The following is a 23,535-nucleotide window of genomic DNA, read 5'->3' on the forward strand; positions in this document are numbered from 1 at the left end:
CTCCGTAAATATCCATTTTTATAATTAATTGTATACGATAAGATTTAGTATTTGAAGTAGCTTGTACACACATAATGGGTTCTTAATAGTTTGACATTCGACGAGTACGGTAGTCAGATTATTGAAACGACTTCTATTTATTTATTTGTTGTGAATTGAGTTATTTATCTCATGACATCAACTAACATAAGCGTTGAGATCTACCTGAAAGGTGAGGGTTAAATCAAAAGAATATAATACGGAATGTATTACTTTATTTTTTACATCGTTTACAATATTAACTACAGTAAAAAAATAAATAAAATTCACATAGATATTATTTACATACATCAACATTTTTGGTAATTATACAAATTTAATTATAAATAAAATCAAACAAGGTAACAATACAGTGGATTTCACGGTACTAGATCTAGATTTGAAGAAAAAACTATTCCTCGTGCCTGAAACGAATAATAACAAACATATACTTGAAATTTCTGGAAGTGTTAGTAATAATCGTACTGAACACACAGTTTACATTACACCAACACTCACAATTACACTGTCTGACGCTCGTTTCGATAACCAGATAACTCAGTGTACCTTCAGTCTTTGAAGACTTTGTGAGTGTTGATATCACGATAGTGTAAACAGTGCGTTAAAAAAACATAAAACATTAAAAAATTCTTGTTTAAAGTACTCACTCTTTTCGTTTGGATCTTTAGCTCCGCATAATTTATAAGCGATTTTAACTTTCCGTTTCTCGTTTATATATCCTGGTATATATAAACTAGGAGCGTCTAGTCTTCCGATTAGCATCAATTTATTAAAATCCTGTTCTAATCGATTCGCTATCGGTCCTTTGAAATGCAGTAACAGCTGAACGCATCCATCGTTGTGTAAAGACTTCGTTTTCCTACTGTCAACTGTCAAAAACCACTCGGGGATTCCCATCACTTCTCTTATATCTTCTATAAACTGAGCACTAGAAATTGATTATAAAATATCGTTTTTATTTAAAAAAAATGGCGTAGAAAAAACTTACACTACAAAGCGAGGTGGTTTTTCGATATTAGCATACTTAATAATGTCATAGTCGGGTTCAATATTGGCACAAGCATATCTTTCTCCCCTTTTCTCTGGAGCTAGTATAACAATCGATTTCCCGACGGCAGTTACATCACCTTCTAAAGGAAAATTGGAATCCGTGAAAACTTTTCTTCTTAAACCGATATCGATTGTGCCCAATCGAGCTGATAGATCACCAACATGACATCTTAGAGGATTCTCTGGTCCACATTCTTGTTGATAAAGGTCCGTCTATTAAACCAAAACAAAATGGTAAATATACAACTAAGAGGTCTTAAATTTCATATAAATACTAACATTTAGAGGATCAGCCAGTTGAGTGAAAAATGGGTTCCAAACATAACCACCTGCAACACATCTTGTAGCCATAGTTTTGACAGTGGCGTCTACACCCACTGGATTAACATAAATCGCCCAATTATGATTTCTAGTCTAAAAAATAATGAAATAGAAAGATATATACTGGAATCAGAAATATTCTATGTAAAGAACAATTACAAGAGGATTCCACAAGCTTGCACTTCTATAAAGAAAGGAAACTCGATAAATTGACGTTCTGGGCGTCTGCAGGCGAACTCTGTAATCACGAGACATGTCTTGTCTGTCTTTTAGGTCTTGCAAATACTGCTATAGCCGAGATTATGCGACTTTTCGACCTTTCTTCTATGCTCTAAGCCGTCCAAGTTTCTGGTCAACTCTGCATCGCCTATAAATCGAATTGATCTCTTCTATATAAAGTCCAGCATACTTAAAGTATCTTTGGCAGTCGAGCAATACTTCAAAGATGGAATAATCCTTGTAGATTTGTTGCGGAGTATATAGCTTTTTGGTCTTAAAGAGTGCTCCAAATTTTTGTGAAGCTGCCTTAGCTAAATCGGCCACGTGACTATACCAGGATCGATTGCTCCCGATCTCAACACCCAACAAGCGAATTTGCGATGATGGAGTTTATTGAGGCAGTTAATTTGAACGGCGACACAAGAGTTGATGATGAGATACATCCATGGAAAACACCAGCGTTGACTTCAAACCTTTCTGAAATATGACCATCGATAGCGACCTGGATGGATCGCTCTTTGAATAAAACTACCAAACCGTACGATATTTATTAAACCCTGTCAAAAGCCTTCGACCAATCCAATGCAATTGCTCACGATTTCCCATATTTCTCGATAGCTTCTATCTATACCTTGGTGACATAGAGCATTCACAAGACTTACATCAGAATTAAGAGTAGAAAAGACTTTACAAAACTTTACAATATAGTACAAAACACATTGTTGAAGCATTAAATATCATCAGATGGATAAGGAATAAGGATCTGATTGCTAAATGTACCGAAACGTTGACACCTGAGTCTAGGCTTTCAAAATACTGGTATAACACCTTAATTACTGATTCAAATTGTTTCTTCAGATGCATTTCACTCTTGGAACACCTGAATTAATAAGTTTAGAGTGTAGTAAACAAAAAACAATTTTTATTAATCAAGATATGATGCAAGCAGTCCAAACTTTTTTATGCTACCAGAATAGAATTTTGTTTAAGAGATGTCTTCATTTGATTTATAATTCTGACGTTGGAGCAGTTTTTTCAGTTCTGAAAACAGTTGATAATCCTTGAGGGCTATATTTGGAGTATTCAGTTGGTGTTGAACTAATTCAGAGTTGAAATAATTGAAATGTATGCACAAGATTCACTAAATTTGTAAAAAACTGTTTTTCTCCTGCCTTTGGATCCTTTTATTGGTGATTTTGATGGAAAATATGATTTGTGTGTTCCAAAATATCAAGTCCATAATCTTTCTAGCAGATTTTTATGTTTTTTTTTCATTTCTGATGGTTTTATCACGTCTAGTCCACTCAGATGATCATCGTTTTGTATCAGACGTGTAGTAATGAATCCAGGTTTCTATGTTCATCTGTATCCTCCTTGTCCTTTGTCGGTTATTTAATTAACGAATCAACGTTTTGGGTTTTGCTTTAATTTTATTTTCACTATGTACAATTAGATTATGTATTATAAGTTTACTGTAGGTCATTCTTAACCTCTAATCATGACACTGTTGGCAGCTTATCGTTATTTCGCGGGCTGGCTACATTCTTTCCTTGTTGCCAGTTCTCCACACTTAAGATCTAATCACACTACACTCATTAACAAGTCTTGTTATTTGAGACAAGTTTTTATCACGTTCAAATACATCGAAAGTGATTTGTCTAGAGAGAAATTGTTGGTAAAATATCAGAGATTAAGACATTCAGAGAAACAAATTATTGGAGAGAATGTGTTCAAAATTTGACAGCTAAAAGTAGCAATTTATTACTGGAAAGAACAAATAAAAATCGATGGTATCAAGACTTACGACATTCCTATCGTTTTTGCCGGGATGTCTCAATTTAACTTCTATGGTGGTATCGCTAGTGCTTCCATCTTTATGTATCAATTGTCTCTACAAAAAATAATTCGTTATTATTAAAAATAATCGATTAGTCTAATCGTACCATCTTCATGTAACCGAAAGCGAAACCATTGGGATTGTGAAAAGAAGCAATAGCTCTTAATTCTCTAGCTTCAGATGGACTGTAGCCTCTTTCGATGGTCGAACATGCCCATCTTCTTGATTTCTAAAAAAATTTAATAAAGAAAAGTTTCCTTTATTTAAACAATAGCTCCTACTTACTCCAAGTGTGGTAAATGAGTAGATTTTATGATAATTCATCCCTTATAAGAATTGCGGGGATGGGTATTAACAATGAAAATTTAAAATGTCTAAGCTAAAGATTTCAAATTCAATGCATTCTAACATTCCACTAAAAGTTTTACTTATTACCGGTGATGGCGCGTGCCTTTTTTCTTCAATATCGTTTTACATCACTTAATAAATCGTGTGATTAACACACAGATGGCACTGTCATTGACAGCTCCATATGACGTTGATGAAGTATCAACTTTCAAAACACTACGTGTGAAATTTCATCAGATTTAGATTAATCAGAAAAAAGTTACAGCCATTCAAATGAAGTTTGTTATTTTTAGAACAATTAATAAAGAAAATTTTCTGAACAAGCTTAGCAATGGCTTCAAAAGTGTTATCCGGACTCTGCTCCAGCGACAAGGATCATTTGTTATTTGTTTGCTGAATTCAAATGTGGTCGTACACACACCGATGATGGTGAACGTTCTGGTCGTCCAATTAAGGTGGTTACTCCAAAAATCATCAAAAAACTTCACAAATTGGTTATATCCAATAATAAATTGAATTTGCATGAGATAGTTGAGGCCGTACAGATATTAGAAAGCAACACAATTAAGCAGGAACATTTGACCATTAGACAGATTTTTTCAAAGTGGGTGCGTTTACTAACAGTCGATCGATGTTGATGTTTACACGTAATAAATCAGATTTTGAACCACATCCGAAGCGTCCAAAGGCATAACAGTCGTCTGGGAAGCTAATGGCTACATTATTTTGAGATGCGAATGGAAGATTATTCATCGACTATCTCCAAAAGGGAGAGATAATCAATAGCGAATACTACCTAGAGTTGTTGGATCGTTTGAATGCATAAAACAAGGAAATGTCGAAGAAAAAAACCACTGTTTCACCAAGACAATGCATCGATTCACAAGTCGATAACAACGATGGTTACATTGAAGGAATTAATTCCTCATCCACCGTTTAGTCCAGATTTGACCCCCAGTGACTACTAGCTATTCGCTGATCTCGTAAGAAATTCAGCTTTTGTGTTGTGTTTTTCTTAGTTAGACACACGACTTATTGAGGGATTGTTATTTATCATGTCAAAAATGCTCTTATTAAAAATCAGATCATGTATAAGGTATCTAACAACTTTAAGAGATAAAAATGTTTCGCTCAACAAACATCTAACTTACGGTAACAGACGTTGGTATTTAGAGGACGTTTCAAGTAGGTATATCACGTTGATTGTCTTTAGGCTACGTTTGATGAAGCATTAGAAAGAAGGAAAAAATCCAGGTTTACTAGAAACCACAACAACGACCAATAAGTATTGATATAGATAAAAACAAACGAAAAAAGCTGCTTCAAAATATACAAAAAAAAATATAGAAAAATTTATAGAGAAGCAGTTAGAAAATATAATGAAAGTCATCTAGTCAAACGCATCCTATTGTAAAAAAAATTAACAATAGATACAAAGAAAAAAAATCTATACGTTAATCGAACAGCTACTGCCAAATATTATGAAAATATATCGTTACGAACTCGTCTCCGCCTTGGAGCCGGTCTTGTCTGCATGTTGTGGAAATCTAAAATTCGGCGGAGGCGCGACGCTTTTAATGTACATCTGAAATACCCGGAATTCGTTTAATGTTTGTTTTTATATATAGCAGTCGGTTTATTTATATTGTTGCTTTTGAACTAATTATTTGTTTCGTTTCTTTATTTTCTAGAACTTCTGAGAATTTCTTTTGGGATATATTCAAGGAGTTCGTGTAGCGCAGTCTAGTTCAGTTTATAATAAATAGTGGTAGTGAACATCCCGAAATAAATTTAAATAAATAATAAATAAAATAGTTAAGTGTTATTGATAAGTGAATTGTATAAATTAGCTAAGTATAGTTAGTATAAAGTGTTTAAATAAATTGAGAACGTAAGAGACAGTGTTTATTAATTCACCCTACGAATAGAAAAAGTGTAGATAAATAAGAAAAACATTACAATATCTAAATCTTGATTCACGTTTTACTTGTAAATGGTATCGTGCTTAGAAATGGAAAAATAAGACTCAAGAAAAGTATTGCAGTCTAATTTTCTGAGCTCGGTCCCTATTCTGAACCTCTAGGGACCTATTGACAACATTTTTTGAAAAAACCCAGTGGATTCAACGACAAGTTTATAGCTGTCTGAACCTAGCCAGAAACCTTCTTATTTCCATATATACTTCCTCAGTTAAAAGAAGTTGAATTGATATCATTTGCTGTCTCGTATAATTACCTTCTGATATAATACAACAGACCTTCCTAAAATACTCCTAGGACCGAACAAACTTAACAGTGTATCATTATAATAAGTTTTATATAAAGTTTGATTTTCCAAGCTACCGAATTTTCCACTTAAATCGCCAGCTTCGTATTGATCGGGGGTACCATGGTAAGCTCTTGGTGACGAAGCTGGATCGACATTTAACGGGTTCCAAGTACCGTATAAAGAAGTTTCTTCGCAAGGGAATTCCAAATTTTCCTCAACAGGTGTCTACAAAATGAAAATTTGAAAAAAAAAATAGAAATCATAAAACGTAAATTACCATATGTATGTGATACTCGTTAACGTTGTTTAAACCTTCTAAATCAACGTCTATATCAGTAATGTCGTATTCAGTTTGTTGAACAAATTCAATTTTTCCTTTTAGTGTAATATCTTGACCATTTGGAAACCAATCCCTCGCTACAGCTTTTCTTCTATACACCCCACCAATTCTAAAATATACACTTGTTTTAATTATTATTTATTATTATTTCGACACGACTCACATTGAACAAGCTAATCTTTCACCTCTAGCTTTTGGTCCGTTGTCGTCGTATAAAACTAAAGATTTGCCTAAAACGTTATGGAAACCAGTTAATGGTATCGATGGATCCGTCCACAATTTCCTCGATATCTTATCACTGTCGGCCATTTTTCCCGCTATATTTAAAGTACCTTGACGAGTCGAGAGATCTCCTAATCTACACAAACCTATGTTGTCCATACTACAACGATCCGACGATGTACCATTATCAAAATCTACCTGAAACATCACAGTATCATACAGAAGATTTTTCGTAGATTTTTAAATATTTCTAACCCTTTAATTATGAACAGACTTGTATATTGATAAACACTGACAGCTTCTAGGTTATGTGTACCCCTTTCCTCGAAACCTAAGAAAAAACTTCCTTGTAGCCCGTTGAGGCTACTAACGACTACCTACTAGTAACTCCCAGATAATTAACTTGTCTATTTTGATTCCAAAACCCCACCTCGGCAATGCTGTAGGTTTTCTAGTTTTTAATTCTTTTTACTTCCTTCTAAAAACCACCCTATATCAAAACTAAGTGCCTTGACAACGTGGAAAAAGACGGGAATTTCGCGGAGCCGAGAAAAACGGAGGATTCGACAATTATCCAATCGAAACAATATGTTAAACCTCCCTCGTAACTGCACTCTTACTGGCTCACGTCTATATGGTTGTCTAACTTGACAGTACGTTAGAATTTGTCATTCCATGTTCTTATCCATTACTTGCTTTGTGTTCCCTCCGAAATTCTGTTCAGTACGAGGGTTAGATGCCATCATATAAAACCGTGTAAAAATTTTTAGATAATAAATTACTATTGGCTGAAATTGCATTGTTTTAGTTCTTATCGGAAGAGCTGGAACCATTACTTTTAACACTAGTAAGACGGAGACTTAGTGAAAAGTAACTAATGTGTAAAGAAATTTGTTTAAAATAAATTTTTAGTATTTCTTATACTATTTACAGTCATATAGCAAGTTATTAATAAATATTAACAATAAATAAATCTATTTCATCTGAAATAAAAAATAGTTTTGTACATTTTAAAAAAATATAAGTTAAAATCTTTGTATGTGCACATCTTCCGTAAACATTATTTTGACATTTTTCAGATGAAAATGAAGAAAACAAGCAGATGGTGACCTTCCAGGAATACCACGTTCAGCAAATTTAATCCAAATAGTACCATCGTCAGCTGTTTCGGTCTTCTGACAGATGTTTTCAGTTCCGGAGCTACACCCTACACCTTTTCCTGGGCACATTGATGACACTTCACTATCTTCAGCATAGGATGTCCCACTTTAAATATAATCCGATTCATCTTCAGATTATAGTTATCAATTTGTTGCTTCTGATTCACCTTTTCTTTTCCAATAAGTCGATTCGACATTTCTTTCATGAAATAAATCAAAGATGTTGAACAACTGCATAAAGTAGGTCGGTCAAAAGTAAAATCACACGCAGCTCGAGGTCCTCGAAGTCTATCGATTACAGTAACTGATCCTACGAATAATGATCATTTTCTTTACGTTAAAATACGTTCAAAGGGAATCAGGTTCGTGTGCAAGCCTGGCATAAAGATTCGAATAACAAGTAACGAACAAATTCAATTTTAAATCCATTTCATTTTGCAATTTATGTCTGAAGGATTTGGCATTTTTTTACTACAAACAGATGCAACGCCGTACATTGGAAGAAGCAGACCGGGTTTTTAGAGCTATTCTGACGAATTGGATCATTCTAAATTAAATGAAAAACTATTCCAGATGTGATAGAGTAGGTAGTTTTTAGATGGAAATGATCGAAAACGGTAGTTAGCTGGAAACTAGAAAATCAGAGAGAAAAACTGGAAACAAGAAACAAAAAACCGTTGAAAACTCTCAAAAACAGCTTGAAGTAGTGGGCCAAGAATTAGTTAAATCAAAATATAAAAAATGTTGTAAATTCACGTAATTTAAACCAGAAAAATTTGAAAACCAACCTGGTAAAACCAGGGAATTTGATTTTATAATAAATTAAAATCGAAATTTATAAAAATGTACCTTGTAAGGATTGTAAACATTCCCTGAACTCAAACATCTCCCAGTCCAATTATAAAAATCCTTTCCAGGCGGTAATTCGTGTATCGCCCATCTATGATCATTGGAATTATTCAAAGCTGCACCGTCGGCATGGACTAAATATTCTATTAGAACCGTAGTGTCCGCGTGGGGCTCATTTTTGGCTTGTCTCATCAACATCCTCCCTACTGTGGGGTATCTAAAGAGTACTTGTGCCGTAAAAATTTGTTTTTGGTATTTGAAATTCGATTCATAAAGAGTAATACCACCACAAATCCAAGGCTCGGCTACCAACTCTGAAGATGGATACTGTGTATTTCTGTGGTATAAATTAATATAAAAAATAAAAATATAAATTTTATAAACAAAAGTATATTTAATTTTTAACTTACTTGTATATTACTAACGATCTGTGTACTATGGAATGTATTCCTTGTAGAGGTAGATACGTATCCCAATATGTACCTGTTAATTCTTGACCTCCAGGTACTAAAACTGTTTCATTGTTTCTCTCTAATAACTTCCCAGATAAATCCCCAATGGAATATTGATCTTGTGTTCCAAAACCTATGATATTTAGAAAAAAACGCTTAGTGGATGCAAGTACAAGAAACTTTTTTTTAAAAATTCGACTATTAAATTTTTAGTACATTTACTTATAATTGGAGCAGTAGCCACTGCTAACTAGACAATGAAGTTAGCAGCGTTCATATGCTGTAATGCAAATATATATTTATGATTATATAAAGTAGAAAGTTATAGTTTCGACTTTGTTCTTTTACAAAATAAAACACAAATTTTAATAAACAAACAAATAAAATACTATATTTTCTTTTGTCTAATTTCAGAGTTATGTCGATTTTATGAAGTAACATTTTCAATTTTCCAAGTTAATACGTCATAATTTATCCCCAAATCATTAATTTCGAATCAACGACTTCAAAATTTAATGTTTTTAAATATAATTTTTATTTTACTTCAAAAAAATATTTAATAATTCCTCTTTCTTATTCAGGTCAATCACCGCTGCTAACTTCTTGGCAGTGGCTACTGATCCAATCAATAGGGAACATACAAAATTAAAAATAATTTTTTTGACCATTAAAATCATTATTAATGAATTAATTGTGATGGAACGAAAAGTTTATTTACATACCATTCGGGGGAACATTGTTGATGTTAATTTTTAACGGATTATAAACAAAATTAGTCGTCAAACAAGAATTTTCATTCAGTCCAACAGACCTAGAAGGTTTCATTGGTAATTCATGAATTTTATATCCTGCAACTGTCGAACTATAAACTATTCTAGTTTCCAAATCTCCCCTAGTCGTTGTCAAATTCACGGTTAAGAAAGTTGGTTCGAATTTGGTATGTTGGATCATTTTAACATCGCCTTTTATCCCCCCGGATTGAATTATTACTCTAAAAAACCAATAAAATCTATAAAAAATAGTTATTTTTAGTGTTTAATTCATACCGGGTGTGTATAGGTGAATTATAGTTGATTTTGGCACATCCTAAGAAGACATCTTGGTGTTTACTTTCGAAAAGAACTAAATATAATCTTCTTTGAGGTCCGGTTAGATCACTTGGTAATAATAATAATTTTGTGTCCCTAAATAAAGTTTTATATTTATATCTGCTATAATCAGTGGATACTTTTACTTTTCCCAGTCTTTTATCAATATCACCTAATGCTTTACCTAAAATTATTTTTATATAATTACAGCAGAATAATATTAAGTTAAATTACCCTTTTCTTTATTATCTGGATCAAATACAAGCTGTAAAATATTACAATTATCCACATGTCTAGTTTCTTCTGAATCCAAAATATCTGTTACGTAAATTTTCCAAGAATGCTCTGTATATTCCAAAGATTTACTAAAATTTTCTTTATTACGAACATGATACAGATCAGTTGTAATCAACATGTCGGTATGATTATCTTTGGTCGAAAACCATCTGAAATAGACATTTCCAGCGATGGGACTATTGAATCTAGCAACGGCTATTTTCTCTTTTTCTTTATCCACCTAAATTCAGATTTAAAAAGAGACAAGTATCTTTTAGAATTTTAGTAAATTAATTGTTACGAACAAGCTAGCGAAATGGGTCTTTCAGCCGGCCCTGTCCAGCTACAATGGAATTTTAAAATTCGGCGAATTCACAGGGCACCTATGATTTGTTTTTTATATATGGTGGACGCGCCTTCGATGAAATTATACAAGGCGGTTTAATACAGTATTTTTTTAAATAATTTCTAGAAAAGTCTATTTATTTCTTTTGTTTCTTTTTGTTCTAGAACTTTGTAGAATTCTATTTGTAGTATATAAATAAGTTTATGCAGCTTAGTTAGTAAGTTTTAACTAAATCGTAATAGTAAAAAGAACGACTTAGTAAAAGTAATCGCGGATATTATTTAATTGATATTTATAAGTAAATTATTATAAGTTAAGTGTATTGTATAGTGTGTTAATTGAGAACGGAAGAGACAGTGTTTATTAATTCACCCTACGAATAAAAAAAATGTAAATGAATACATTATCTTGATCAATAATTGCTATTTAGTTGTTGGGGAACAAAAAAAATGGGGACGTCAATAGGGTCAACAGAATTTAAAATACGAGGTTTTAAACTTGTTCAAATATTTATGAAAAATATATGCGTGTTTGAACAATCACCCACGCCAAAAAAATTGGTGTATTGAGTTGAAATTTTGGAGAGGTGTTTATAAAGGTTAGTTATATGTAGAAAAATATTGAGATGTCAATAGGGCCAACAAAATTGAAAATACGAGGCTTTAAACTTGTTCAAATATTTATGAAAAACATATGCGTGTTTAAACAATCACCCACGCCAAAAAAATTGGTGCATTAAGTTGAAATTTTGGAGAGGTGTTTATAAAGGTTATTTATATGTAGGAAAACATTGAGATGTCAATAGGGCCAACAAAATTGAAAATACGAGGCTTTCACCTTGTTCAAATATTTATGAAAAACATATGCGTGTTTAAACAATCACCCACGCCAAAAAAATTGGTGCATTAAGTTGAAATTTTGGGGAGGTGTTTATAAAGGTTATTTATATGTAGAAAAACATTGAGATGTCAATAGGGCCAACAAAATTGAAAATACGAGGCTTTAAACTTGTTCAACTATTTATGAAAAACATATGCGTGTTTGAACAATCACAAAAAAAGTGGTGCATTGAGTTGAAATTCTGAGAAGGTGTTTATAAATGTTATTTTCATCTAGAAAAAAATTGGGACGTCAATAGGGTCCACTGTATTGAAAACACGAGGCTTTAAACTTGTTCATATATTTGCTGTGAAAATTTTAGTGAAGAAATACTCATGCCCGTTTATAAAATTATCTATGGTATCCACATTAAAATTTACGTTTGGTGATCCAAATTGATTCCAATATAATTCCAACTCACCATAGTGATAGAAGAACAAATAACTTCCGAAGTATCTTCATTTTTGAAGTAAAGACCTTTCCCATAAAGTCCTAACGCTCCGTTTATTGTCAATTCCCTTGTAACATAAACTGCAGTTTGATTATCAGGTAAAATTAAATACCCAAAAGTGTCTTGCATGGAAAGTAATTTTTTTCCTAAATTTTGACATCTGCCTTCTATCAGACTGTAATCTACGGGGAATTCCGTCACGTACCAAGACCATATTTGCGTAGGATATTCCAAAGTAGCTTCAAGATTAGTATTTATTCGTATTTCATCTTGATATTTTGTGAAGGTGATCGTACCGTGGAGACCCTTCGCGGAAATATAACTTCGTAGAGTTATAGGGGCACATTTTTGTAAAACTGTAACAAATTTGTTGTTATTTCTCACATTAACTTGCGACCAAATACTCAACTTAGTTTTCAATAAAATTAACATAGTAATTGTTATTTGACCCTCGTATTAATAAAATGTTCATTAATTAGTTCATAGATAGTTTATTGATTCATATAGACTGTAAATTTTTGTAAAACTTTATCAAATTTAATAAGTTTAAATGGAAATAATTAAATATCTTAATGAAAATAGGTCGTACTTTCTTTTATGAATATTATTTCCCGCTTTATTCACTATAAATATTTACTTACGTAATAACAACAATAAACAAATTATTGACCAATTCACCATTATATCAATTTAAACACTCTGATTCATCACATATTGTCGGAAACATTACTTTTAACACCTATCAAAATAAAAATGGTTGAAAGTGCGATACGACTATTACACGTGGTTCACCATGAGCGACTTCATGGAGTTTGTCAATAGAAAGCGGGATTTTCGCTTGCTGTTGCTAATGTTTTCTTCGACAATGGCTATAGACATAGTCGTAGGTAAGAAAAGGAATAAAAGAAATATTTATATTTAAAATATAAATAATAAAAAAATTATCTAATGAACAAATTTTATTCTGTATTTCAAATGAATCGATTTATTTTAAACGGGCGTAAATCCATTTTCATTCGATTTTCAGGTTATTTTGTCCAAAAGAGTTTTATTTAAAAAGGCGTCCACTTCTTCTTCGGATTCTGTTGTTTGATTTCTGGACTCATTACAAGAGAAAGAAAAGCTACTATTTATCACCTGATTTCAATTTTAAAACGAATAATATAGTGAAAATTAAGAGTCCTATTTCAAATAATGTAGCTAAACGAGCAGCAGTTGCAGAGCTTATGGTACATAAATCAAGAAGTAAAAAGTTTTGCAACACGAACAGTCACAATAAGGTAAAGAAGAAAAACATATTTTGAGGTTAGTATTTGATTACATGAAAACTGTATGTATTCCTAAAATTCCCGTTCACGAATTATACTACATGAGACAGTTGTCAGTTCGTTTACCACGAAAAAGCCTTAATGAACTTTGTACTTGATTTCTTTCTCAACCATCAAACAATTTGCGTTAATATTTACGTGTGAATATATTTTGTGTTGATAGGTAAATCATTGAAGTAAGTAAAATATCGTTTTTTATAACCTCAAAGTAGATTATGGAGAGTAATAATAAAGAAGAACTGAAATCTGAATTATTTATTATGGAAAGTTTTATACGAATAAAATTATATGTAAAATAATAAACAATGTATCACTATATCGGTACAATTTATTATGATGTTAACATTAAGTACATTTTATAGGGATATTTAGCACACAGGATTAACATTCATTTAAAAATTCTTATATTTATTGTATTTATCGATCATTAGCCGAAACGTAGCGCATGCGTAAAACGATCAGGGATGAACGGACCCGTTTGACATTTATACACTCGTGATTAAGCAATGGTCCTGATTTTTATTTGTTAGCAACTATCGCATGTGAAACAAACTTTAGGGAGTTTTAAAAGAAAATCTAATTAATTAAAACTAATGCCTAGACCAACTAAAATACCTTGAGGTATATTGACTAGGCATAAGTGACAGTTTATACGACAAAAAATATAAAGGAGCATGCGCGGTTGAAGCGAACGTATTTGGAAAGTTTCGGAAGGGGCGTATGAAGTTGATGCTAGATTAATCGTGAAACGACGTTCAGTTTATAGATAGATTTGTAATCCAGACACTCTTTAATACGAATTAAACCATTTAAAATATTTATATTAATAAAAATATTTTTTTATTGAGATTATTATAACAAAAATTCAGTATTTAAGACAATAATATTTGATTTTCCTACTGGTTGTAACTCATATAAGCACAAAAAGTTTCTTGGCAGGTAAGATAAAAATCGATATACGGATTTGAGTTATAGTACAGTCAATTTAGTACTAATTTTATAGTATTTCAACGAATTATCATACTGTGTTCAGTTTTTGATATTTATGATCGGTGATGATTGTTTTTTTCAAATATTGATAAAAAATATTTCATCAAAATCTTATTTACACACAAACGAGCTTGAAAAACACATAATATGTACGCCTATGTCTTCTTCCAACGGTTCTTACCTGTGTGTGAGTCAATGGTTGGCTTGGCTTACCTGTTCGAGTACTTTAATTTAAAGATTGAAAGTAACCGAGTCAGGACCGAATCTCAAGGTTTTATTTTTAATTAAAGACTATAAAGTACGTAATTCAATTAGTGGAGTTATAAGTTTCTAGTAAACTCAGCATTTATTTCATTTTTATTTATCAATAGAATCATATATTTTAAGTGAATTTTTCAAAAATTTTTAACATTATATTACACAATAATAAACATTAATATAACCAGATTTTTTTCATAAAATTTTTGCTTAAAATATTTATTTCCCGTTTACTCTGGTATGGATGGTGGTGATCAACTTGGCAACGATGTAAACTCATTAACTTCAGAATAGTACACTTACAGTTGTCACATATACGTATTTATTTAATATTATTGTATTTCAAATACATAAATATTCTATTTTTTCCAAGAAGATTGTTACATTAAATTACAAAAAAGAAATTTTAATTGTATCCATTTATACTGAGCCATTCAAAAGACGCCATTACAACCCTGATCATCAAAATCACATACCTGACAGTATTTATGTTTGAAAGCAGTGATTTTCAAATATTTAGGTTGTATTTATGTATGAGAATAAACCTTTATAATTCCTCACTAGACCGGAAAAACATTCTTCGGTAATGCCCTTTTTGACAACAAAACCATATAGAATGCGACCCATCATCATGTTAGCAAAATCAAGGAATTTGTGTGAGGGCTGTTTAACAGCAGATGCTACCACAAAAGATTATCGACATTAGTTTAGTTTAATGATTTTGATAGAGCGTATGGTAAATTGTATAGGCAATAATTTTAAAAATAATTCCGTTGGAACTAAAATGAATCTATTTATTTTTGTTATGTGGACAATAGTATAATTTTAATTAATATATTCGTGGTCTGAAAACAGAAATAAAATTATTATAAATAAATTGATATCTATGTACATAACGGTAAAGGAAGCAAATGAATTAAATTAAATTAAATAATTAAAAAATTGGTTATTTAATATATAGTTTGGTAATTACTCAGAATGAATAACGCTTTTACTTCATTCACTTACAACCTTCGATAGCTCAGTTGGTAGAGCGGTGGACTGTAGTGGAAAGATCAATGTAGATATCCATAGGTCGCTGGTTCAAATCCGGCTCGAAGGAATCATTTTTTCATTCATTTTATATTTTCAAGTATTTCTTTGTCATCATATAAATTAGGAAATTACATAAAGATTTTGCACTCATAAACTTTTTAGCATTATAATTAAAAATAATTCGGTAGTTGAAAGAAATGTTTTTATAAAATAGATAGGCAAACATGCTAGTCTACAATTTTCTGACTCAGATATATACTGACAAATAATCATTTTGTAAAGTATACATAAGAAAATATAAAATAGAAAATGAGTTTTTTCACTATTTAGACTTTATATGTTTTGTTGATAAATCAGTCTGATTTTAGGCCTCTTGTAATTAAAATTTTGTTTTTGAGTAAAGTAGAAATATTGTCGTTTCGACCTATTTTGATATTGAAAACGTAAATATTTTTACATTTTCAAAAAATTTCTAATCAGAAGAGACCGAAAATTAAAATGATTTATTAACAAAAAGGAAGAATAAAGTACTTGAATTAGGTTAAGGATTGCTTCAGATATTTAAATAAATAATATTTAACACAGCATCGGTGGTTCAGTGGTAGAATGCTCGCCTGCCACGCGGGCGGCCCGGGTTCGATTCCCGGCCGATGCATTTATTTTTAAATATAATCAAGTCTAAATTAAATATAGAAAATATGGTCATTTAAAAATGGACACTCTTTATTTTTCGTCCGTAAGGCCCTGTGGCGCAACGGATAACGCGTCTGACTACGGATCAGAAGATTCCAGGTTCGAATCCTGGCAGGGTCGAAATTTTTAGCTTTCCCCTGTATTGACTTTGCTACTTCTATCTACGTTTTTTTAGACTATGGTTTTTTCTCGTTTTATATTAATTGAACAAGGATTTTTTAAATAAAACCAATATAGGGGTCAACAATTTTTATTTCTAACAAAAGGTAATTATGCTGATTATTTTTTCTTCGGTCTATATCCAAATATTGAGGATCCAACCCTTACATTCGTACTTCCTAGTTCAATCTAAAAAGAAAAGAGGAAAAATTAATTTGAAATTTTGTTTAAATGAAAAATACTAACCGCATGTTCAAAATCGTCTGACATTCCCATAGATAATCCTATGTCTTTCCAATCAATTCCCAAAGCTTGACAAATATCGTCGCGGCATTTTTTCAAACATACAAAATCTGGATTTGGACCATCAGCAGGATCATAACCAAATTTCCCTATAGTCATCAATCCGTCCAAATCGAGATTGTTACATTCTTTTAAAACATACTGTACAACATTACATACTTCAGTAGGTGCAATTCCATTTTTTTCTGAAAAGATATACATATTAAATTTTATATATTTTGATTAGATAATTGATTAAATTACCTTCTTCTCCACTAGTATTCACCTGAATCATAATTTTCAATTTAGATTCGGGCGGCCCAAATTTGAGCCAATTTTTATCTAGTAAGGACGCTAATTTCTGAGAATCAACTGTTTCTATAAGATGAATATTTGGTAGAGATATAACTTTATTAACTTTGTTCGATTGAAGATGACCGATAAAATGCCATTTTATATCTTTACATTTTTCTAAAATAATAGGATTATTTGCTTTTTCTTCTAATTCTTGTACGTAATTTTCACCAAAATGCCTCTGACCATCTTCGTAAGCTGCTACAATTAAATTAACAGGTTTTGTTTTACTTACAGCCACTAATGTTGGTTCTAATGCTTGTAATTCCTGAAATAATTGATAATAATTATTGTACTAATGTAATAAAATGCATGTACTTTACTTACAAGGGTTCTTTTTGAACAAGCTTCCTCTATTTTAGATAAAACAATTTTCAAACCTTGTTTTACGTCTATTTCCGACATTTTTTTCAACATATCATGAAATAGACCAAAGTAAATATTTAAATATTATATTAAGATTTCGATACACAATACTTTTAAATAAACATTTTATTTTACATTTATAGGTTATTTATTGTAATATTAGTATTTCCATCTAGAACAACTTCCTTTTAATTATAAAGGAATCTATTCTATATCTATACATTGAATCCAGAAAACTACTAAAAAGTTAATATCTCTATTCATTGAATAATAAATTCATTACTAGAGGGCGCTAGAACTACTTAGATACGAAAAAATAAATATTACTTCTAAAATGTAGCTAAAGATATAGAAATACTATTATTATCCTCATTCGAAAAAATAATTACATATTGAAAAAAACTGACATTAGTTGTTTAATTTTTTTCCTTAACTAAAGTTCTGGATAAAACATAATTGTAGAAAACTGTAACATTGTTATTATAACTATTGAATAGGTGAAATAATACCTCATAGAGGGCGAAGAGGTATTAAATTTCATATTGTTGATTTAAATATGAGACAAATATATATCTATTATATTTAAAGATATTAGTAATAATAAATAGATAATACAATTTGAAATTTATTATAAATAATTAAACTTCATCGTGGATATCAAACTTCGGATTTATCAAAGAAACCTGCAAGTTTTTATTGCGAACTAAGTGATAGAAATATTTATAGAGGGCACTACAAGTAATTAAGGTTACTTTAAAGGAGAAAGGTATAATGAACTATTATTCAAATTAAATAATGATTCATAACGAATGCAATTAAATCTATATTATCATACTGAATTATATAACTCAAAGTTTAACTTCATATTTATTAACAATTTTTGGATCTAAAATTTACCGGACTAAAATCTAACAGCTTTATTCCTGTGGGATATCTGTCCACATCCCTGTTTATTAAACTTATAACGAGGAAAACCGAATTTAATGAGGTTTTTATACAGTCAATGACAGTCTTTTGTTGAAATAATGATTTTACGGCTGTCAATTGTCCAGGGTATTGTCGACTACTCTTTTGTTGCACTGACATGTACGTGACACATCATCAAGTTGGATGTGACCTGTATTTCTCCCTGCGATAGAGGTTATTTTTGCAAATTGAGTTGGGGAAATATAACGAAGGGCTGTTTATGTTACATGTGCTATATTTTTGATGGTTCGCCATTTAGGATAAAATGAGTTTGCGGTTATTTTCTGGTGTATATGTCACTTATAGAGATCGTAAAATATAATTATTTTCCATGAAATTTGATGGAGGAGTTTATAAAAGCGTTTCATTCGTTTTTCTTTATTATAATTTCTATTTCTACTTTATCCGTTTTATGGACGTTTTCTTACTTGTGTTTCCATTTTATTTTATTTTTGAACCAAGTACTTTATCAAGATTATAAATTATTTCGTAAATTGGAGTTCATTTCCTTTAATAAAACAGTCAGAGCGACGAAAAGGTATGATTTTATTGGACGTCTCCAGCGAGCAATTGAGTCAGCAGTTGAGCATCGCAAAGTACGCTTTCAGCTTTTTAAAATGGCTCCCTTAGTCCCAAATGACGATCGATCTAACGCTAAATCTGCGAAATTGTAGTGGGCTTAGGAGACTGCTTTATACGTTCCGTTTGTTTTATGTGACGCTCTAAAATCCTTGCGGTTTTGGATTATACGAGGTTTGATCAAAAAGATCAAAAGATTCACACAACAAAGAGACAAAACTTTTTTCCTCAATCCTTTTTTATTTTTAAACATAGTCCTACTTCACACGACAGACATATTGGAAATGTAGTGCGTCGATGTCCAAAGAATATTTTACCGAGGTCTCGAAGAAGATGCTGAACGTTGGGTTGAAACTATAGAATAGGATACTTCAAATATTAAGTTTAATCGCAAAAATGAAACTAATTTACATATCTTCAGTTGATTAAATGATCAAAATACTGCTGTTTTTGCAAAAGTCGGAGATGGTTGGTCTATCAGAAGACTTACAACTCATCTAGATCTTAATGCGAGTACCGTAGGTTGTGTCTGTCTGTCATTTATTAATTTTTGAAGTGATTTTCCTTTTGAATCAGCTGCTGCATATGCCACAAACTTTCCAGGATACCGTCTTAAGGCATGTAGATGAATTAAAGCTTCGGATTTGAAAATCTGTGTAAGTGCCAGGAAATCATTGAGAACGATCAATCCAGAGTTGTATTTACACTTAATTATGTGTATCGTGATCTGGACTTTAGGAAACGATCAATGTTTGGACTTGGATAAGCACTAATGGACTTGGTTTTTATTGGAGAATTGGTGCAAGGTTAAACTCTGAAACGTACTACAATATTATGTTAATCAAACATCAAACTTATGATTTTATCTTACAACATACAACAATATTGAGACTTTACCATGGCCGGTAAATAGTCCTGATATAAATCCCATTGAAAATTGATCGAGGTAGCTGTTAAAAAAACTTATAAAGGAGACCTTCATCTCAGAAATCAAAAAGAGCTATGGAAAGCAATTGAAACAGCATGGGAAGATCTTAATTTAAATGGAAATATTTGTCAGAATTTAATTCACTCCATTCCAAGAAGATTAAAAGCTGAATTCGCTGTTCTAGTATGAACCAGTACGATTTGTTTCAATGTTTAGCTCTGTTTGGTTAGATTAGGTTAGGTTAGGTCGCAATCTTCTTTGTTTAATTTTAGCTCACTATCAGCATTTTCCCTAATGTCTTAGAAACACAGTTTTTGACCACGTGTCCGTATCAATACAAGTTCATCACTACTAAGTTCCTTCAGGAAGATGGAGTAAATTGAGTATTTGTTGTTATAGATACAAGGGTAGTAAGAGATTTATTAGTATGATAACTTAATAACCTTAGTATTGATAAACATGGCGGCAAATATTAAGTAAATTTACACAGCTAAAAAATAGCAAAATCTGTATGGTATTCCAATGACTATTTCCTTCGAAAAATTTAAGCTAACCAAAAAGCTGTAATATTTTATGTTTACCTAGCAACGATCAAATTTCAGCGATAATACTGCACTAGTGCAAATTATCGATAATTTGCACTAGTGCCAAATTTTCGTCTAGGATTAATAAACATCATTTGGTTTTAATTTTATATTTTAAGAAAAGGAACAATTATTGAAAATGCAATTAGAATATACAACTTTACTGTCGACGATGGTGTTTCTATGCTGCTTCCACCACTTCTTATTGTTACTTCGCTACTGTCATTTCGCATTTTTTGTACAATTTCCTCGTGGTGTTCACTATTTACTTGGAGGTAACTCTTTATCGACGCCTGATTTGAGTGTCCGGTAACCTTCATAATTTAATTTTCTGAAACCCCAACTTTGGCAAGCTGAGTAACTGCCGCAGCACGGTTCGAGTGATTTGTCACTTTTATTCTTTTCGTGTCAATTCCTATAGCTTCCGCTGCATCTCTTGTCCACTTTGAAATTTCATTTTGTCCTACTGGACAATTTTTAAAAAAACCTTTTGATGTTTCTTTCATCCATGATGGGTTTACAGTTAAGAAAAGACGATCCCAAATGGCACACATTTTATCAATATCTTGTCCCGATAAGCTAGATGCACTTGTTTTTCTTTTTTCAGGACACTTTTGCAACTGCTTCCTCTTTGCGTCTCTCGCAGTTCTGGCGCGTTCAAACGTTACATCTTTAAAAGGATCGAAAATAATGTTAAACTCTTCATAACATTTTTGTTGCAAAATTTTCGCTACTGTATTCCAAAGTGTTTTGACAACACCTTCTTTATATTCTTCCCCATCACTAGGTCTCATGTTGAAAGCGAAATCTCTTAGAATTACGGCCAGCTGTGCGACAGAAGTTTCCTTGTTCAAAGTGTATTTTCGTTCATCACAAAATTGTTGAAACTGTCGCCACGCAGAATCTCTCGACTTTTTCGTATTCAGTGGAGTTAGTTTATCCACTGCGGCGTCTATTACTTGCGTGGAATTCTGCCCAAAACGTAAACTCATTTTGAAATATTTTTTCACGAACAAAACTGTTGTCAATAAGTTACCGTAGATACCAATTCAATGCCAATATGACGATCGTCAACTACGGTATAATTTAAAGAATACCAAATTTTAAACACAGAATTAAGTTTATTTTAAATTAAATTTTTCTCAGGAAATAGTCTGCCAAAATGCCCTCTCGTGCATGTCAAATTGTCTCATAGTTTTCTCTCGTGCGCATTCGCGCACTCGAGAAAATTAAATTATCGACAATGTGACATGCACTCGGGACATTAATATTGACAATTAATGAAAAATATGTGTGATTTTATACGAAAATATATTTTTTTTCATAAATTTCTATAATGAACTAAATATATAACAAGATTATTGACAAATTAGATACAGGGTTGCATTATTATAAATTAGCTGGGCACGCCTTTGACACGTATAGTAACAATCCATATTATTTTCTTTTATATCCATACCATTGTTAATTTTACCGAGAAGCACACCATTGTAAATCTATACCAATATAAATATACAAAATAACATATATAAAGTCGTGAGGGATACCTACTATCAACAACTCAAATCTAACATTGGTATATCTCGAGGGTTGTTTTCTGGTTTGTATATTTCAAATTAAATGGCTTTTAAGACAGTTTTTAGGTAGAAACTTTGCGGAATATACTTTAACAAATGTCTCTATTATCCTAATAAAATTACCTGAAAATTGATAGTCATCTGTTTGTTGCAGTGACCATACCTAAAAAGATCGAAATATGTAAAGGCAGGTGGTTGAAAATGTATATTTTTAACACTATTTGGATCTCAATTTTTTTCTTCATGTCATTTATATATGATTACAATTTAAAGTACCTGGTTTGACCTACAGATGGCGGTGGTTGCTTGAAAAATTGATAAAATCACTATACTTTTATTTGAAAGGCGTTAGCTCAACAAATTTAGAAACTGTTCTAGATAAAACTGTTGCTTCTTTAGCAATGTTGAAGAAAATCCACAAAGCGGTACTGGATGATCATAGACTTAAAATGCAAGAGCTACCAGACATAGTAGGCATTTCAAAAAGTGAAATACATCGCATATTATCTGAAAATTTGGACAAGAGAAAACTGTGCGCAAGATGGATGCCGCGTTTGCTCACAATGGAACAAAAACAGCGTTGTGAAGATGTTTCCATCGATGGATGAAACGTGGGTTCATCACTTAACACCCCAAATAAAAGAACAATCAAAACAATGGACTGAAAAGGGAGAACAAGCTACAAAGAAGGCAAAGATCGTTCCATCTGCAGGTAATAATCATGGTGTCGGTTTTTTGGAATGGACGTGGGATAATTTTCACTGACTATGGAAAAGAAAAAACCACCAACGGCGAGTATTATACTAAATTATTGTAAGCGTTTGAGCGAAAAAATTGAGCAAAAACGGCCGCTTTGGATAAGAAGAAAGTGTTGTTTCTTCAAGACTAAGCACCAGCTCACACATCCGTTATTGCAAACGCCAAAATTAATGAATTAAAGTTTGTGTTGCTACGTGGTGCTTGCTGGTAAAAGATTTTCTTACAATGAAGAGGTATTAAACTTATTGAAAATCTTTGGGAAAAGTGTATCGAGTTAAAAGGAGTTGTGGCCATCTTGGTATATATCTAACATCGCAAAAAGGCCGCGTCGGCCAATAGCTTCAGAGTTAGTTTTCTCTATATTGTTAGCTCGATCTTTTTCGATGAATTGCTCAATTTGATCCTGTCTTGTGCCTCTTCTTGTTATCCTTCTGTATCAAACTGTCTTATATCAATTTTCAGCTGTTCTATCCATTTCCTTTTTGGTCTTCCTTATTTCTATTTCCCATTTTCTTGTTCTTCATAACTTTTT

General features: G+C 31.8%; 2 protein-coding genes and 3 non-coding genes across 5 annotated transcripts; 3 read left to right on the forward strand and 2 right to left on the reverse strand.

Annotated features, from left to right (window-relative positions):
* Positions 1-243: 243 nt before the first annotated feature.
* On the reverse strand, positions 244-13,046 carry LOC130442509 (uncharacterized). Its single transcript, XM_056776673.1, has 16 exons — positions 12,787-13,046; positions 12,116-12,501; positions 10,428-10,710; positions 10,152-10,377; positions 9,828-10,096; positions 9,064-9,238; positions 8,654-8,990; positions 6,586-6,842; positions 6,360-6,531; positions 6,050-6,307; positions 3,573-3,695; positions 3,434-3,520; positions 1,369-1,503; positions 1,028-1,302; positions 687-967; positions 244-443 (listed from the first exon to the last, which is right to left on the reverse strand). Exons 1-16 carry the CDS (start codon positions 12,824-12,826, stop codon positions 346-348), a joined length of 3,402 nt encoding a protein of 1,133 aa, XP_056632651.1. The 5' UTR covers positions 12,827-13,046; the 3' UTR covers positions 244-345.
* Positions 13,047-15,731: 2,685 nt separating this feature from the next.
* Positions 15,732-15,823, forward strand: Trnay-gua (transfer RNA tyrosine (anticodon GUA)). The gene is given in 2 exon segments: positions 15,732-15,768; positions 15,788-15,823. It is a non-coding gene; the product is annotated as a tRNA-Tyr (tRNA).
* Positions 15,824-16,340: 517 nt separating this feature from the next.
* Trnag-gcc (transfer RNA glycine (anticodon GCC)) lies at positions 16,341-16,411 on the forward strand. Its single transcript has one exon. It is a non-coding gene; the product is annotated as a tRNA-Gly (tRNA).
* Positions 16,412-16,496: 85 nt separating this feature from the next.
* Trnar-acg (transfer RNA arginine (anticodon ACG)) lies at positions 16,497-16,569 on the forward strand. Its single transcript has one exon. It is a non-coding gene; the product is annotated as a tRNA-Arg (tRNA).
* Positions 16,570-16,683: 114 nt separating this feature from the next.
* On the reverse strand, positions 16,684-17,789 carry LOC130442718 (pyridoxal phosphate homeostasis protein). The gene is made up of 4 exons (XM_056777057.1): positions 17,572-17,789; positions 17,155-17,512; positions 16,855-17,096; positions 16,684-16,797 (listed from the first exon to the last, which is right to left on the reverse strand). Exons 1-4 carry the CDS (start codon positions 17,659-17,661, stop codon positions 16,729-16,731), a joined length of 759 nt encoding a protein of 252 aa, XP_056633035.1. The 5' UTR covers positions 17,662-17,789; the 3' UTR covers positions 16,684-16,728.
* Between the last annotated feature and the right edge of the window lie 5,746 nt (positions 17,790-23,535).

This window comes from Diorhabda sublineata, chromosome 4 (assembly GCF_026230105.1).
Source record: "Diorhabda sublineata isolate icDioSubl1.1 chromosome 4, icDioSubl1.1, whole genome shotgun sequence".
NCBI classification, from domain to species: domain Eukaryota; kingdom Metazoa; phylum Arthropoda; class Insecta; order Coleoptera; family Chrysomelidae; genus Diorhabda; species Diorhabda sublineata.

Bases quoted from the DNA above. Each gene is read 5' to 3' on its own strand.
- LOC130442718 (XM_056777057.1), bottom strand. From the start codon at position 17,661: ATGTTGAAAAAAATGTCGGAAATAGACGTAAAACAAGGTTTGAAAATT. The intron at 17,513-17,571 runs GTAAGTAAAGTA...CAATTATTTCAG, and splicing joins CTTGTTCAAAAAGAACCCTT to GAATTACAAGCATTAGAACC. The intron at 16,798-16,854 runs GTTAGTATTTTT...TTTTCTTTTTAG, and splicing joins CAGACGATTTTGAACATGCG to ATTGAACTAGGAAGTACGAA.
- LOC130442509 (XM_056776673.1), bottom strand. From the start codon at position 12,826: ATGGTGAATTGGTCAATAATTTGTTTATTGTTGTTATTAC. The intron at 10,378-10,427 runs GTAATTTAACTT...AAATAATTTTAG, and splicing joins TCCAGATAATAAAGAAAAGG to GTAAAGCATTAGGTGATATT. The intron at 968-1,027 runs GTAAGTTTTTTC...ATCAATTTCTAG, and splicing joins AAACCACCTCGCTTTGTAGT to TGCTCAGTTTATAGAAGATA.